Here is an 18,170-nt window from a genome sequence, read left to right as displayed (position 1 = left end):
GATTAGCTGAGCAGTGCTGCAAGTCCCTCCCTCCAAGGCATTGATTGAAAGCCCTAGCTGGAGCTGCCTGGCTTGTTAATTCAGTAATTATCACCCTCTTCAAGGGGTGGAGGGTGATCCTTACTGAGTAAACAAGCAGTTTAAGTGTAGTGATTAAACAGTTCCTGTACTCAGTAGGAGGCTGACCCAGTTGAGGTTACATGGCCCAGGGATACTTGTAGACAGTCACTGACGTGTCCACAGTTGGACTGGGAATTTAATATATATATATATATATATATATATATATATAAATTGTTCTATATAACATTGGAGAGACAAGGCGAGAAGTAGGCTGCTATCAGATGCTGAAGAGTGAGACTGGGAAAGGGAATTGTTACCTTCTGCCTTCAAAGTGAAGGGGCTCTGGGTTGGTGGCACATGGGGTAAAAGAAAGCAGCAGAGCACAGGGCTGGCTGGTAGATGTGTCATATGGACTCAGTGATCTGAGGAGGGTATGCCGGGGCCACAGGAAGGTGCCATGGAGAGATGGCAAGGGCCTTCCTGTGTGGTTGCGTCTCCAGTTATAAAAGCTACCACTGGTTCCCAGTCCCCTGTGTCCCGTGTAAGGGTGCGTGCCACAGAGGCAAAGGCAGAAGCAGGGACCCCTGCTAAAGGGCCAGGAGGGGTGTTACAAACTGCTCCCCTTCCCCTGCCCTCAGACCCTGGTGCCTCAGCTCAGAGACACCTGTGTCCCTGCCACCACCCACGGGTGGCCATTTCTGACACGTCATCCCATGGAAATAGTTCTGCTCGTTGCCACGCTTGTCCCAGGGGACTGGCATTTCCCCAGCCAGGAGCCCCTGGTGCTTCAGGGTGCACACAGCAGTGGCCCCAGCTGTGCCCAGCTGACAGCCTCTGCTTGCCTGCAGGGGCACAGCCATGAGGGCAGGGTGCAGTGGGCCAGGGAGGGCATGGAGGGGAAGGTCAGGGCTCCAGCCCTAGCCCTGGCTTGGGCTCTCTGCCCCACCTCAGTCCCCAAAGCAGTGTCTGGTGGTAGAAGCAGCTTATCCCTCTCGTAGAAACTGGGGGACGGCGGGAGAGGCAACCATGGGCGGGCGCAGGCTTGAGGCGAGGCAAGGTGAGGTGGCGGAGAGGCGGATGCTGCGCAGAGCCTGGCTTCGGCACGGAGGGCAGCAGGCTGGAGTCTGCAGCACCATGCGTACCTGACCCCATGGCAGTGCCAGCTTGTTGAACACAGCTGGCTCCCTGTGCTTTTATACAGGGAACTGGCTATTTCACAGGAGACAGCGTATAACACGATTTCATTGAAATCTGTGAAATTGTGTATTTGGTAGGTCCCTAATCATGTCAACTGCCCCATGAGATGACTTCTTCAGCATGAGGTAGAAGAAAGTTCAAGAGGAGTTGGGCGAGGCATTTGGCAAAGTAGGCTATTCCCAATGAAACCTCATGCATCTTTGAACAAAGTTAGCCTTTCAGGTGCCAACCTGCCCTGCCTTCTGCCTGACTTCAGACTAACAAGGCTAACAGCCTCTCAATATACATACAATTCACAACTTATTAATAAAATATCTTGTATATAATCAATGATGTAATGGAAATCCTTAGTTAAGAACATTATTATACTCTGTATAGAATCAGTGTACCAGTTTCCACAATTTTTTAAAGAACTTGTGGAACTAAAGCAAAACTTATGAAAATGTGATGGCTAACATAGTTCCTGAAACTTTGTGGGCTTTTGCTGTTCCCATGGTCCAGAGATAATCAATTCTTTGGAGCTTCCACATTGCAGAAACCAGCAGCGTTTTAATTTCATCTGACTAGGCAAATGAGAAAATAAGAAAAGTTTACTGATATGAGGTCATTTACAACCACAGTCTGCATATAAAATGACAATAAATCTGGATAAGTAATTGAGTACTAGTTATTGCACATGCCAATAATCAAAGAGCCACAAACAAAGTTTATGGGTAAATTATTCAAGTATGAAAATAAATAAGGTGCCAGGTTGAAAATATGGAGCTAAAGGGGTTCCTTTTAAGAAATTAGAGGTTTCTTCTGTATGTTTAAATACTGCTGCTGTAACAGTCTGAGATATGAATGCCTTGAGAACATTTTTATTAATTTACAGGCCTTAATGTTACATCAGGGTTCTCAAGTCAGCACTTAGATGCTCAAATGCCTGCTTGAAATGTCTAAATGTTCATCTGAACATTCAGATACAAAGAGAAGCCCCCTAATTTAAGTGCCTAGCTTTGTAAATTGGGCATTGGGGCTAACAACACACAGGGCTACAGATTATGAAACATTCCAAAATCTGTGTAGAGGGTGATTTCCATTCTTGAAGCTAACATTTTCCTTTCCTAATAGTTTGAGGCATCAGGAAGGACTATTAAGCATGAATACACATTGCTCTCTACGGCTGCACATTTGAGAAACCTCTTTGCAAGGATCCCCGATATCCCACTGAAAAACTTCCATGGATCTCAGGGATACAGGTTTTAGCTGTTTGATTTACAGGCAAAAAAATTGCAGAACCGTTGGCTGAGGTGATATCTTTTATTAGACCAACTAAATAGTTGCAAAAAACATTCTTTATTTTTCTTTGATTTCCATAGATCTCTGCATCCAAGTTTGGAGGTGAAGAAGGAAGGGACGCGTGGAAGGAACATATCACCGCCTATAGGAGGAATTCTTCTGAAAACAGGGATCAGACTTGACTTACAAGGGACCATGGAAGAGGCGCAAGGGAACAGGCCCTGGCAGAGGCATAACTAGCAATGTGGGTGTCTTAAAATAGGGAGGAGATGGGGTCAGAGGGCTGTGAGATGCTGCTGGCAACCTCTTCAAAAACAGTATCCCAAGCTAGTGCTCCACTTACCTCAGCCTAGCTACATGCTGGGACTCTTGGCCAGTGGCATTTGGAAATGCATGTACATTTTGGGGGAAGATGATAAGTAGTGGAAATTTGTGGTTTCTTCTCCACAACATGGTCACGAGTATTTGAAGGTAACCAAGAGGTGTTCTTTCCCAGAGCTTTCTCTAGATGTTAATCCCAGAAGGGAACCATGCAAATTCAGTGATTTAATTGGCAGTGTTTCAAATAATTTTTTCCCTCCAGAGTGGCCAGTTCCTATACTAATTACAAGAGGAGCTCTACAGGTGCTCCTTTCTGCTTGTGAAATCATAACATTAGGCAGGCTCTTCTATACGAAAACTTTTTAAAATGTAAGAGAAACAGGATATCTAGCTTAGTAGATGAGGGAAATACAGTAGACTTAATATACAATGACCTTAGACAGGTTTCTGACACATTCTCATGTGGCATTCTCTAAGAAAGCTGGAAATATGTGGCCTTGTTAGTGCAACGGGGGTGGGGTGACTATGGCAGCTGCCCTGGGTGCCGACTTGGGGTGGGCATGATCATGCTGGCCGTTACTGCTCCCGGCTGCATTGTTATGTCTCTGTTTGGGCTAAACAGAATTGCCATTAGGTGAATACAGAATTGATTAAACAACCACAAGCAAAGAGGAGCCATAAATAGATCAATGCCAGAATGGCAGGAGGTCTCACATGGGTTTCCATAGGGGCCTGTTCTGGGTCCAGAGCTGTTTAAACTTTTTTTTATTATTATTTGTTTGCAGGAATGAAGAGGGCTTATCAATCAGGTCCGCAGATGACGCAAAACTGGAAGGAGCTGTAAACATCATGGAAGATAGGATTCGAATTCAAAGGGCTCCTGATAAATGAGAGACCTGGACTATCAATGACAAATGAAAATTTAGCAAAAATAAATGGAAGGGGCTACATCTAGGAAAAAAAACCCAAATGCACACATATAGAAGGTGGGTAACTACCAAGAAGGATCTGGCAGTTTTGCTGGATCACAACCTCAAAATGATCCGCTACTGTGATGCTGTTGCGAAAGAAGCAAACATAATTTGGAGATGCATTTATAGAAGTATTGCATGCTAAACACCAAAGGAAATGGTAACAGTACCATTCTTCTTGGTGCTGGTTATGTGTGAGCTGCAGTGCTGTGTCCAGTTCTGGAGGCTGCATTTTAAGAAGAATGTAGGGAAGCAGGAGAGGATCCAAAAGCGAGTGACAAAGATAATAGCTGGAAAAAGATAAGAGAGTTAGATCTATCTTTTGCCCAGAGAAGGAGTTCGTGGAGGGAAGTAGAGAGGACAAGAGAGCAGTTTCAAACGTTTGAAAGGCTGCCATGAAAAAGGTTAAGAAGTCCAATTCTCCTTTGCAGAGGAGTGCAGGAGAGGAGACAAAGGGTTCACCCTGCAACAAAGGAGACTAAAATAAACTCTCGGGAGAAACCTCCCAACTGTAAGAACAGTAGGACAATGGAACAAGGTAGGCAGGGAAGTTATGGATTCTCTTTTATTGGAGGTTTTCAAGAAAAGGCTGGGCGGGCATCTGTCTGGAATGGGCTAGGAACAGCACGTCCCGTATCTGTGCTGGAGGTTGGACTAGATGGTCCTTAAAGCTCTTTCCAAGCCTATGATGCTCTTTCCTTCAAAACCCTGCAATGACTTCTTCAGCAGACTTCTAACCTTTGGAACATGCACATTAAGAAAAGGTTTTTCACTAGTGTTCAGTTCAATCCGAATGAAGGACCATTTTTCAGCAGGTTGCTTCCCGGGTGAAGCAGTCCATGCAAATGACTCCAAAAGGTTCCAGTGCCATGCTACATGAGCTTAATCTACCTCTAGGCATTACTCTACTGTCATTTATACCACTGTTGATCAAGTATACATCCAATGAAGAAGTGAGATGAGAAGCAGGACAGGCAGCCCCTCAACCTCAAGCACCTCTCCAGCAACAGACTACCTGACTCCTATTCTCACTGAGCCAGGCCTTGTTACAGAACCAGATGCAGCTGGGCCCCCTCATCAACAAAGACCACATCATCAGTGGACCAAACAACATGGGTTGTAACATATGGGGCTAATTACTTGCCTCTCTACCAACACCATCCCTTTCTTACAGTTGGTCTACATTGGGCAGTCAGGGCAATCTCTGTTTGAAAGACTGAATGGACACCAATTTGAAATTGATTCCAAAAAGACAGACACGTCTGCGGCAGAACACTTTAATCTCCCTGGACATTTCACCGCTGACCTCAGAGCAGCTTTTGTTAAACAACAAAACTTTACTGAAAAACTTGAGCATGGAACTGGGAAATGAGCAATCATCCAGAGACTGGATTGTGTTAAGTACGGTTTCTGCAGAGACTCTGGATTCTTGTCCCATTACCTGGACTAGCTTCTATAACCCTCGTGTGCCTCAATGTGTTAACTACTTTGTTTATTCCTTTTAATCTCTTCAGCTATCTTAGCCTGTCTCCCTCCTCCTATCCTTTCCTCCCCTGCTTTCTACCCTTCTTATTTAAATGACTTTATTCCTTTCTCTTTAGCACCCATGTTCTCTTCAAGTCCGTTCATAGCATATGACAAAGCAGGCCATCACTTACAGAAACTTGTGAACAAGTTAGTGTCAGAAAGGGCAAAAAACATGGCGAGTACAAAAGCCCTAAGGCGGTGTCCTGCCTGCTTTCTGCCTGATCTCTCCAAAGCAATAGAAATTTGCCAGTCCTTTCAGTAATTGCTTAAAACTTGTTTCATTATTTAAGCACAAGACACCAAGAGACAATGGGTGAGCTATTTCTACTGTAACACACTGGTGCTATTATAAATGACGAAAGTAAAACTTCTGTGCTTATTAACATCCCCAGACAGTGCTAACCACTCATCACTCAAAATTTTCAGGTTTTCCTAATCAAAGAAAATAAGCTTCATGCAAGCCCCCCAGAAAGCATCCCATACTACAAAATTTCACTCTTTCTCTTACTTCAGTATCATTTAAAAATGATCAGTTAGCACTTATTTCCTTTTTAATTTGGGGAAAAAGATAGCCCTGGTCTAAAACTTAGTGGTAACCTGGGGTGAATTTTTATAGTTGATTTATGTCTAAACTGCTGAAGAAACGGGTTTATAATGAAAGTGATAGCTCAACCTTAACTGCAGCACTGGGAACAGTGACACCATAATTAATGTATTATTTCGGTTGTGGGAGACACTGACAGTTGCTTTTTGTTCTTGGGAAGAAATTTATAGCATGACTGAGAAAGGAGTCATGGAAAAAAATTACACAAAGGGGGAACAGAAATCCTTGTAGCAAAGACATGTCCTTATAATCTCCCAAAGCCTATAAAACTCTGGCACTGACAGTGTTTTCTCAGTGGTGTTATTTATACCTTTCCTTTCTACTAGATGGCAGTGTGACATGCTTAGAAAATATATCCGGTGGCCGTGAAGGGCCTTTTTTGGTTTATTTGTTTTAAAGTGATCAGTTGAATTGAGCAGTGTATCAGCATCATCGAAGTTGGTGGGGTGGAGGGAAGACTAATAAAATGTGTCAATAAATAAAATAAAATAAAATCAAGTCAATTTACTCACCGGTTCAATGTTAAATGCAAAAAGTGCATACTCCCGGTCAGGTGACACTTCATACCGAATAGCTTTTAAGGAAACCTAGAAAACAAACAGATATTAAAATAGACACGTAATTTTACAGGTTTACAACAACCCATGTCTGGACTTAATTTGAGGGCAGGTACAGGGAGAAAAGTGCTGTTTGATTATCCCTTGCAAACCTCCAAAAGGTGCAGGTGGAGCTAGGAATCTGCACCACTCTGTGTCACTTTCTCACACATTTGTGTCCTTTGGTTATTCCCTTCCCTCACGTTTGTGTCCATCTCCAGTACCATCTACACAAAGCCACACCAAAAAAGTTGTTGGAGGAGGAGCAGGGTGAATGTGCACTAAAACAAGGGGATGAAACCAAAGATAATGCCATACTGAGGAGGTCGCATCCACTTTTACAATATTGAGCCAATGTTTGCTCCTTCTTAGGCTGTGGACTCCTTAAGCAGGAACCAGGGGATGGCACACCACATGGTGACATATGAAAATTACATTGTGACTTGGTCAATGAAGCTGCCCAAGGAATCAAGCTCCCCATCCCCTTACCATAATTAGGCAGGCAACCTGTACTTTGGACCCGACAGGGCAGAACTGCATAGTTCAGAACTGTTAAGGTGCTAACCTAGAGTGCAGACCTGTACCAGATGGGCAGGAATGTGTTTGGAGGAGGAAGAGAAAAGGGGAAACCTGGTACCACTCAGTTCCTCCCAAACTGGACAGCATCAGAATCACTGGTCCATCCAAGTAGCAGAATCACTGGATCACAGGTCATCAGCAAACTGTTACAACTGCTTACCCCCTACTCTAAGGGAGCGGTGCCTTAAAAGGTGTCCTGGTCTCAAATCTCTTCAGGGGCTGCTTCCAGAGCTTTTTGCAGACCTCCCCTTTTGCTCAGCCCTTTGCAGACAGTTAAATTCTAGCTCTAGATCTATTAGACTTAATAGAGAGCAGATCCTGAAATGCACAATGCTCGTCCAGTTTTCTCTTTCCTGCGCTACCTCTAACTTTTATAGTGCTGATGGCTCTTCCCCTCTTTGCTGCATTTTAATACATATTGCCAGCTCACAGCATGCCAAAGGCAAAAAGAGGTCACTTGTGTATACCTTTCTTTTGCTTGCTTTTAAACCTGACTCTATCTGACAAATTGGACGGCATTCTTTGAAAGATTACTTAGTGGCATAACAGAAGGGGACCTTGGGCTTGGGGAACATGTATAGTATTGCAGAAGCAGGACACCTCTGCAAGGTCAGAGGGAGTACTTGAGATGCCCGAGCACATAAGGAATCAGATGGGACATCCAAAGGCAAAGGCAGGCAGGGAGCAGAGAAAGCAGTTTAGGATGGAGGGGTGCCAGGAAGAGTGTGCCTGCCAGCACTATCAGCATGAAGACAGACTTTGTTTGCAGATATAGCAATAATGCAGAGGAAGGAAGACAGGCCAAGTTGCAACACAAAGCCAGGATGCAAGGAGAGAAAGGCAGCATGTCAAAGCAGGGCACAGCAGTGGCTCTCTGATGCAGAGGTGCGGTTTGCCACATGGAGCTTCTTGCTCCATCCTCTGCAGAATGCATATATGCTTTGGGGGCAACCAGACAGCTGCAGAGATGGAAAGAAGTGGGCTACCTGAAAGGTAAAAAAATCAAGAGGCAGTGGACTAAAGAATAGACAGTGAAAGTCTATTCAAAGCCATAGCAAATTTTAAAAAGCTTGAGTTCAGTGAAGAGCTGTTAGTTGTTAAACAAATCTGGGCAGCTTCTTTAGACAGAGTGCAGTTCTCTGTGGGACGAACAGCACAGAACAGCCATAAACACCGTCATCACATGCAGCTGGAAAAAGAGTTCAACATATGCCTCTAGCTCCAGCTAGTCTACACCCAACACATGGCACTGCCAAGCAGACAATGAGTAAAAGAAAGAGCCACAGACTTGGGATGATGATATTCTTACATCATATGGGAGGAGGCATGAGACCTGAGACAGTTCTGCACTGACCCAAATAGCACAACTCATTGGAACTGGAGGAAACTCAATTCAACTCTCCTGGCAAAGATAGTTACACTTGAACTCAAGACCTTGTAGGCTGGCAGGAAATGAAAAGAAGAGAAGACAGGGAGATCATGTTCAGGGGCAACCAGCATGGGTTCATCAAAGGTAGGTCCTGCCTAACCAACCTGGTTGCCTTTTATGACTAAGTAACTAAATCCTTGGATAATGGTGTCGCCGTGGACGTAGTCTTTCTAGACTTTAAGAAGGCCTTTGACACTGTCTCTCACCCCACCCTCATCAATAAATTAAGTGACTGTGGCATTGATGCCTACACAGTTGGATGGGTAAAAAACTGGCTGATGGGGCACACCCAGAGAGTAGTGGTGGATGCATCATACTCAGCCTGGCGAGATGTGAACACTGGGGTCCCCCAGGGCTTAGTCCTCGGACCTGCACTGTTTAACATCTTCATGAGCGACTTGGACAGGGTTGAAAGCACGCTGTCCAAATTTGCTGATGACACTAAGACGTGGGGCGAGGTGGGCACACTTGAAGGGAGAGAGAGGCTGTAACTAGAATTAGACAGACTACAAAAGTGAGCAGACAAGAATAGGATGGGGTTCAACATAGACAAATGCAGGGTGCTGCACCTGGGGAGAAGGACTCCACAGCATACATGCAGGCTGGGGAGTTCCCCTCTTGAAAGCACAGAGGTGGAAAGGGATCTTGGAGTCATTACTGACTCCAACATGAACATGAGCTGCCAATGCCAGACTGCAGCCAGCAAGGCCAGCCATACGCTGTCATGCATCCACAGATGCACCTCAAGCCGGTCCAGAGAGGTGATCCTCCCCCTCTATGCGACACTGGTCAGGCCGCAGTTGGAGTACTGTGTCCAGTTCTGGACGCTGCATTTTAAAAGGGACGTGGCCAGCCTGGAGAGAGTTCAGAGGAGGGCCTCCTGTTTGGTGGGAGGGCAGCAGGACAGGCCCTACGAGGAGACAGAGGGACCTGAACCTATTCAGCCTTGGCAAGAGGAGGCTGAGGGGGGACCTGGTGACTGCTACAAACTTGTCAAGGGACATCATCAGCAAATAGGAAGATCCCTATTTTCTCCAGCACCACCTGGGGTGATGAGGAACAATGGTAATAAGCTGACGGAGAACAGGTTTAGGTTAGAGATCAGCAGGCAATATTTTACAGTTAGGGTGGTCAGAATCTGGAACCAACTTCCTAGAGAACTGGTCCTCGCCCCTACCTCGGGTAAGTTCAAAAAGTGATTAGATGATCACCTGTCTGGGGTCTTGTGAACCCAGCATTCATTCCTGCCTGTGGCAGGGAGTAAGGCTAGATGATCTGTTCAGGTCCCTCCTGACCCTAGCTACTATGCTGCTACTATGAAACTATGAGAACACGGGGGACTTGTGATTTTTTTTCTAGGGTAAAAACATGATATCTGATCTATGATACAGTTCCTCTTTAAAAAACTCCCAAAAGACATGGATGGCAATGGCCTTTTTTCACAAGCAGAAAAATGCAAACCTGGACTAGACTCCACTTCCAAATGCTCAAGACATACACCGAGGTACTAGCAGCATGTGCTTAAAAGCATATGCTGTTGATTTATTGTCCCCCTTCTTTAGCTCTGGGCCAGGACTCTCTGTGGTTCAACTGAATTGGTGGATTTTCTCTGTAAAATTGTCAGTGAATAAGTGACTGATGTAATTAGATGTGCAGCACCTGTCTGTGGACAAAGTACTTATAAGAAGGGCCTTCCAGTGATGGTGAAACAGTAGTTTTGGAGATATGGCAAGGTGTGAAGGTTAAATTAAAACATGTGGCCTTTCAGGCTGGATCCAGTACAATGATAAAATGCGCAGGTATCAGCCCCTCAGCAGTGTATGAACAATATGAGATTGCTGTAGAGCAAAGGCAATTTGGAATGCATTCTTATTGTGTTCTTGAAGCAAAGATGTGTTTCTATTCCCTTTTCCCCCCAAAGACTGAGTTAATGCTGTAATTTCCAGACCTGTTCGCTACACCTTTTCTGTAATTGTGTTGAGCATGCTTCGGCTTTGCACTGTATTTGCAAACAGATGTACTGCCTGGATTTCGGAAAGAGAACCATTTTTAATTGAGCCAAAACCTGGAGGAAGAGAAATGCAATGTTACCCTGCACTGTTCCACTAGGTCAAGACTGGCAGAAAGGCAGCTTAATTGCCTGTGAGGGATTCCCCAACGAAAGAGGTTGGCTAAATGGCTTCCATGAAGGCTGCTTCCAGTAAGTGGAACAGAAAGCAAAATGGGACTATATTAGCTCGGGTGGCTGGGAAGGAAGGTTGGAAGAGATTCATATGGCAAGAAAAAAAATCAAACCCTCCTATATCAGAGCACCAGTGTTAAATAATGAACATGGTACCATTGAGGCTGTAGATCTTCTCCTCTGACTGAGCAGAATGGGGTACAACAGAAATGGGAAATCCTAGAAGTATGAAGACATCCATAGAGGGATAGAAAACAAAACCCTCAGCTTTAAGCATAGCCCTGCTGCTCCATCCCTACCTGCCCTCAAAATCTCTGCTAAAGGGGCTAAGTGGTACAAGAACCTGTAGGAATCAGCTCTAATAGGCTTAATTGTTCAGTCCCACAGGCATATCTTGAAGTTTGCTGAAGCATCAGTGGAGGACACACATTGTCATTGGCGGACAAGTTTCCTTGGGTGAATTTCAGCTGGTCTAATCAAAGATATCAATCTTTTATTAAACCAACTTAAATAATTGGAAAAGTTTTAGCAAGCTTTTGGGTTTAAAAACCCTTTGTCAGGCTGAGGAATGTCATTAACATTCAACCCTGTTCCCTCCAGCTTTTGGGGGCTGATGCACATTTTCCGTTCCCTAAACTCCAATTTATTGCAATATTTATCTTTGCTTCTACTTTGTCCCCTCCACAGAAAAAAAATAATGTTTAGTTCATAAAATCAATAAAATGTTTAGTTCAAATGCATGACCAATGATCTTAGAAAAGCAACAGGGTTCATAATTCATTGCCCCTGCAAATGCAAAACTACACTTTATCAGGCAACTGGCATTTACTAACTTACCTATTCTTTTTCCTGAGGAATGTTGATAAGCTCTTAGTATTTAAAGTAGTAACCTCTGACTTCCTTTGGGGTTCATTTGGTACATTAATTAACATTACAAAACACCTGCATTATCTTCTACATAGACACTATTCTGCCTTAAATGCAAACAGATTCCCCAATTTACTTCAATAACTGTTTTTTAGTGCCTTATTCCAATAATGCTTTTTTCCGGTAACCCCATATAACATGATGCCCCGCTATTCAGAAACTTTCCTGTTAAACAACATTTACTTTCATCATCTGAATACAAGTTGAAATCAGCATTTCTCAAAGCGTTGGAAAAATAGTTGTTTGAGAGGAGGAGAGTTGAGAAAAATCCCGGCAATCTGTGGCAAATTATAAACACATTATTGTGATGTTCTGAAAAGTAAATGTGTAAAATTGCTCTTTATCTTTCAATTATATATTATATGCAAGACTTGCTTCAAATACTTGTAGAGTGTTTTTAGTACAATGAAGGAAACTGAGCTCCTACCTTAATAGAGAAAGCATGGTTTCAGTTTCACATTATCCTTGCTTAGCCCACGGTATTACAAGTTTATTGCTTCTGCTTGACAGTACAAGAAGTTGAAAGCTAAAAGTCATTTTCTGCTTTATTGACCCAAAGGCACAAAAACGCTGAAATTATCTTGTTCATTAAAGAAAATACTTACAATTTTTTTGTTTTCTATTAATACCGTTGAATTGTTTGTTTCAACATTCCGCAGAATTACGGTGCCGTTCCGATTTCTATAAATGAATTCTTTATCTGAAGGGAAAAAAAGAGAAGTCAGCCAGATTTTCACCAATGGAGTTATGCAGACTTAACTACAGATTTGTGCCAAACAGAGCTGATGAGAAATGTCCTGTTGTTATGACACCTCAGTTCTGATCTCCTCCGTCCTGTTCTGTCCATCGCCAAAGTATCTGTGCACCTTCTGCTAGTGTTTTAAGTAACATGAATAACATCTGTAATAGGTTTCTTCTCCCACCCCATCCTCTCCCCATGGAAACTGTTTTCAAAGGAGTATTTATTTTAGCGCACACGTGTGTACACACACTGGCCACTGCCCTCCCATATTTTTATTGTAGAGGGGGCACAGGCAAAGAAATGCCTTAAAGCAGAAAACAGCAAGGTTTGAGACGTTTAGTTCTCTGTGGGAGCTTGCTCCACATCGGGTTTGGTTTCCAAGTCAGTTAGTATGCATCCACAAATGAGCATTTGTTACCACAATAGAGTGTCGGGGCAATCATTACCGACTCTGACCTTCTTCCTTCCTGCAAACTAGTATCTGAAGCAGAAACATGGTAGGAATTGACTATTGCTTCATGGCACCACACACCTAATTTATAGCTACTTGTATTAATCATGTCAACAGTGGCACTTTCCGGGAATCCCAGTCAAGGAACAGGGCCCATCATGGTGTGGTTGCTGCTGTGACAAAGAAGTCATTTCTGGGTGTGGGGACTCTCAAGTTTAATTTGACAAAAAGAATACAGCAAGTGGCTGCAATACAAACTGAATGAGGATGGCCCAGGTAGAGTTATTAGAATAATATAACAACACTGAAACAATAAAATGAACTGTTCTTCTCAGATCCGGCTAATGGAGAGTCAGGTGCAGCCAGTCCTCAGCTGCTAAACCAGCAGGAAAAAACCAAGCTACAGCACAAAAGGCTGTTTGAAGGTTGCTTTTATCTCTCCGTGTCAGGAACAAACTTGTGTCCCAGTACAGCATGCTGCAGCAGGGGTGGCTGCCTCTCAAGTAAATTGAAGTCCTGATCGCTTCGTTATCAACAGATCCCATGGAAGTTTTCACACAAGAGAAGCAGTGCCGCTCTCTGTGATCTGGCTGAATTAATAACTTGGGTTATTAACTTCAGTAAACCTAAATTTCCCCTCCAGGTTCAGTTAGGGAAGTAGGCCTTCATTTCCTCTCTCAAGCTGCTGTCTTATTTAGTTACTACAGCCATAACCCACAGCAACTGTGCTAAAGATGAGAGAATTCTTCAATTGCCTAGAAATTATTTGAGGATGACAAGATTGAAAGAAGGGACAAAATCAAATGTAAATCCCTTGGGACTTTGTGACTCCTCATACCCTGACCTATGTTTAAGCTGGTCTCAAACCAAACAGGGCTTGTCACCAGTCCTGGTTTGGATGCAGTGGTATTTAAGACATTTCAGCTCAACATCAGCAGGCAACATTCCCCATCCCCCAAGGTTTCACAGATAGGGATCACCAGACCTCAAAATGGTCAAATCCAAACCTGAATTTTAGTCTTATTCTGGCCTCAAATCCCAGTCCCAACCTAATGTACATCCTAAACCATCCCTAATATAGGTCTTTTTCGGGCACATATTGCACATGTCCAGTAGCATGTCTAAGGCAGGGTGACGGAGGTAGCAGCTCTAGGCACTGATTTAGGGGAGAGCGGCGGGGGAAGAAGGGGGTTGGAAAAATATCAGCTGCTGCCACTGCCATCTGCCAGCACCATTGACACAAGCATCCAGGAGATACATGGGGCATGTATGGAGCTATCCTCTTGTGCCTCTGCTTAAATCTATGGCACAATTAACTAAAGAATTAGAAAGTACATGCAGGGGAAAGGGGTAGCATCAATGCTCATATGTACTCTGGAGGGACTGCTCAAGACCTGCAGGGTTACCTATATAAGCCAGAGTTGTAGCAGCTTCAAGTCTCCAAAATACTTTTACTTTGAGGACATCCTCCCTATTAACATCTTGAACTCTAAGGACCGAGCTCAACCTCAGCTCAAGACAAAATATTCCAGACTCATGATCAGCAAAACCAGTCTATGAAACTACAATATAAATGTATAAACCTAATTCTTCTCATTAGATTTTAGATCCATAGATCTAAAAGCACTTTACAAATGAGACAGGTGTTATAATCCCCACTTTCACAAATAAAAGCATTGAGGCATAAGACAGGAAATGATTAACTCAATATTACCCACCAAAGCAATGGCAGAGATAGGAACTGAACCAAGGTGTTCCAAGTCCAAGTCTGGCACTCCTTCCACAAGACAATACTACCATGTTACATCAAGGATACATGGTACTTTACCTGAGCACAAGCAAAACTCTTGAGCATCTTTACGTATCTGTGTGCAACATAACCCCACTGCTGATGCGCAATCAATAAAACACAATGAAATTCATTTGCTGTAATTTAAGAAAAGTGACTCATTCCTTATTTGCAGGAAATAAAGAAGGAAAGTTTCTTCATTAGGTGCCTGCAGAACAAACACACTCTTTCCATGTTCACCCCCAACACCAGAAGACAAATAAAGAAAGGATGAGACATCTGCCCTATAAAGTGGCATGCTTTGCTTTATACTGGTTTATATACTAAGCTTGGTTCTCCTACTTGCATAAACCTCCCCAGCATGGCTTTGAAGTGCAATTTTCTTCTGGGGAAAAAATTATGCAAACTTTCTGTTCCTGATAGACATGACCCACTATGGAAAAGCTATGTAATGGGCACTTGCTGTTCTGTGGTTCTACCTCAATCAGCAAAATCCTTTCCGTTTATTTAATTGAAAACTGAGTCTACCCTGTAGATACCACATTATCACAAAAAAAGATTGTGCAAAGGTCTGCTTTCTATGAAGACAGCAGATATAACTGGTAATAAATGACAAATTAATTGTAAGACCCTTCTCAAATTTCTACTAATTAAGTATTTATTAACAATCAATTGTTCATAAATGCTACTGCATTAAACAGAGTGCTATGTAAGCACCTTGGAAGACATTTGAATTATATATTGAATTCAGTAGAAAAGCCTTGCTTGAAATATGATTGGCTATAACACTCAAAAATATGTGCGTGTATAGTTCAAGACATTTTCAAATTACAGTAATCTGCATATAAAGCTTGATGTCAAATGGAAACTCAGGCCTGTAGGTCTATTAATAATTAGAACATGGGCTGATTACATTTCTATTGCTGCCCTTAACCATGTTCCTGCTAAAGTCTTACTATTCCCTATTCTTCTAATTGTCCTTCCCCTAAAAAGACTAACCATTTTAGAAAAGTGTTTTCTTCAAGATGACCAAAACTATGGCTGAAAGTTGGTGATGAAAGACGTTTTTCCTTACAGAAATTGTATAGAATTGTAGGGTGGGAAAAGACCATAAGAGTCATCTGATCCAACCCCTACTGTGTTTGCACGAATTTCTGGAACTAATACAACACATTTTTTATTTTAAAAAAGGAAAGAAAACAAGCATTGATTTGTGAGGACTGTGCATCTTGCTATTATATTCAATATATGTCATCAATACAGAGTCTGGATTAATGAACAGAAAATTGGTCTGCTTAGAAAAAAAAGAACAAATTGATCTGCATTGTATTCCAAGCAAAACAGAGCAAGGTTTAGCTAGTCTTCAAGACGTATTATCGTAGTCATCAAAAGAATCAATGAATAATATTCCTGGGCTTCTGTTTTGAAACGTGTGATTTGTTCCGGTGAAGGAGCATTCATTTAAATGGGACGTACCTCAATCAAAGACAAAAGCAAGGCAGCAATCTTTGTCTGTAATGAATTCTGTCCAGTGAGCTGATGAGAGTTTGCAGGGTGATTTATAGCTGTCACCACAGCTGATAAAGGTCATCGCTGAATCTCATTTTTTATACCTTCCTTTCGGTGGGGCTGGTGTGCAGTGTAAATGTTGCTGAAAATTGTAACTTTCAGGCATAAAGCCATTTATTCCATTATATGATCATTTTCTTAAACAGCTGAATTCACCTGGGTTATTCCTCCCCCACTTTCAACTTCCAGGAAATTGACTGATTTGCAAATAATTTTTAAAAAATCATTTTTCTCTTATTAATGATTATGAAAACACTAATCTACAGAAACAACCTTCCAGGTGTGATCGTTCACAGTTCAAGAGTAGAGTGCCGAGAACATGGGCCCAGGCTGAAAATCACAAGCAGAAGAGGCAATGGTAGGGAACCTGAATCTGTACCAATGGGTGCGTGAAGGAATGGGATTTAGGTTGCAAAGTGAGGGGTCTTATCACATTATGATATGATGAACACCCTGGTTAAACTCTCAACTCCTCACATAAAGCTTTCCCCTTCCAATGCCCTTCCACTTTTTCTCCACGCTTGTTGAGAATAATGGAAAAGCTTTAAGATCCTCTAATATTTGATAAGGAAGAACTACACATAGTACTTACCATTAGCTGAATACTCTCTTTGTTGGACACAACCATGTGTTGGACCTTAGTGGCCAGATCCTGTTCTACTGAAATCAGTAGCCAAACCCCTATTGACTCTAATGGAACAAGACTGGATCATAGGCAAGGGCTAGTAGTATATTTTCAAACTGGCCTATCGCCCAGGTTTTTTGTGTCATTTAGACGCTTTAAAGAAGCATTTAGTGTGATTTTCAAGAGGAAGTATCCTGCTAAACTGTTTTCAGTGACATCTAACCTGCTTAGTTAGCAAAATCCTGCTGAAACCTCAAAGGGATTTCACTCAAATGAACTGATTTTCATCCTGTTTCAAGTCAATTGGACTTTGGCACTGACGTTCTAAAGTTTCTTTTGAAAAAAATCCCTCGTGTCTTTCAAAAGGGAGATCTTCACTTTACTGAAATATAGGAGATCACAATTAACTTGGCTGCACTCCTTCAGAGCACGACCTCCCTCTATACAACCTCTTCTTCTAAAGAACCCCGACAAAAACTAAACGTACTGGAAGATACAGTTTTACTAACAAAAATGTCCCTTTCCCAGTAGGGCAAACTCCTTCTGAAGAACTAATTTAAATCAAAGGTGCCCAACCTTCTGGTCTAATGGCCATGCCATCCAGTCCCAACAGCTCCTTAGAGATCCAGAAGTTTTGGCAGCAGAGTCATTAACACGGCCATCATTTCCCCACAACAACATTTTCAGACACACGGCTGTTTGACGCAACTCTGTAGGCCAGATCTGGCCCGCGGGCCAGAGGTTGAGTACTACTGGCTTAAACTATACTAAAAGGACCATTTGTCTGGTAGACCTGTATCTCCATTTGGGAAATGCTGATATAACTCTCCTGGCAGACGTTCTATAGTGTAGACAAGACCTAAAAAAGAAAATTGCACCTCTCAACTCTTCAGACAATGTTACATCCTTCTTTCAGCTGTCAAGCACCACTATTTTCTGTCTTTTTCGCTACTGGAAGGAACAGTTCTATCAAAGAACACAATGAAAGATACAGAGGAGTTAATAAAGGAAAACATTGCACCAGCACAATTTAATGTCAATTTTACAAGGTAATAGTTTCATAGTTTGTAGGGTCGGAACGGACCTGAGCAGATCATCGTGTCCAACCTCCTGCCATGGCAGGAAAGAGTACTGGGGTCAAACGACCCCAGCAAGGTGTACATCTAGCCTCTCTTAAAGACCCCCAGGGTAGGAGCCAGCACCACTTCTCTTGGAAGTTGGTTCCAGGCCCTAGCCACCCTGACCATGAAGTAGCGCCTCCTGATATCTAACCTAAACCTACCCTCTGCCAGCTTGTGACCGTTATTCCTGGTCACT

General features: G+C 42.9%; 1 protein-coding gene across 4 annotated transcripts in view; it reads right to left on the bottom strand.

The window, feature by feature from the left end:
* DPP6 (dipeptidyl peptidase like 6) overlaps window positions 1–18,170 on the bottom strand; it is a 731,733-nt gene that overhangs the window by 216,646 nt on the left and 496,917 nt on the right. For all 4 annotated transcript variants that reach the window (XM_019530500.1, XM_019530482.1, XM_019530507.1 and 1 more), the window contains exons 4-5: window positions 12,283–12,377; window positions 6,477–6,551 (exon numbers count right to left, since the gene is read on the bottom strand). In XM_019530500.1, the coding sequence (XP_019386045.1) occupies window positions 6,477–6,551; window positions 12,283–12,377 (170 nt within the window). The remainder of the gene's footprint in view (window positions 1–6,476; window positions 6,552–12,282; window positions 12,378–18,170) is intronic.

This window comes from Crocodylus porosus, unplaced genomic scaffold (assembly GCF_001723895.1).
Source record: "Crocodylus porosus isolate Cpor-Errol unplaced genomic scaffold, CroPor_comp1, whole genome shotgun sequence".
NCBI classification, from domain to species: domain Eukaryota; kingdom Metazoa; phylum Chordata; order Crocodylia; family Crocodylidae; genus Crocodylus; species Crocodylus porosus.
Note: the sequence above shows the minus strand (reverse complement) of the source record. Positions and strands in the feature narration are given on the sequence as shown.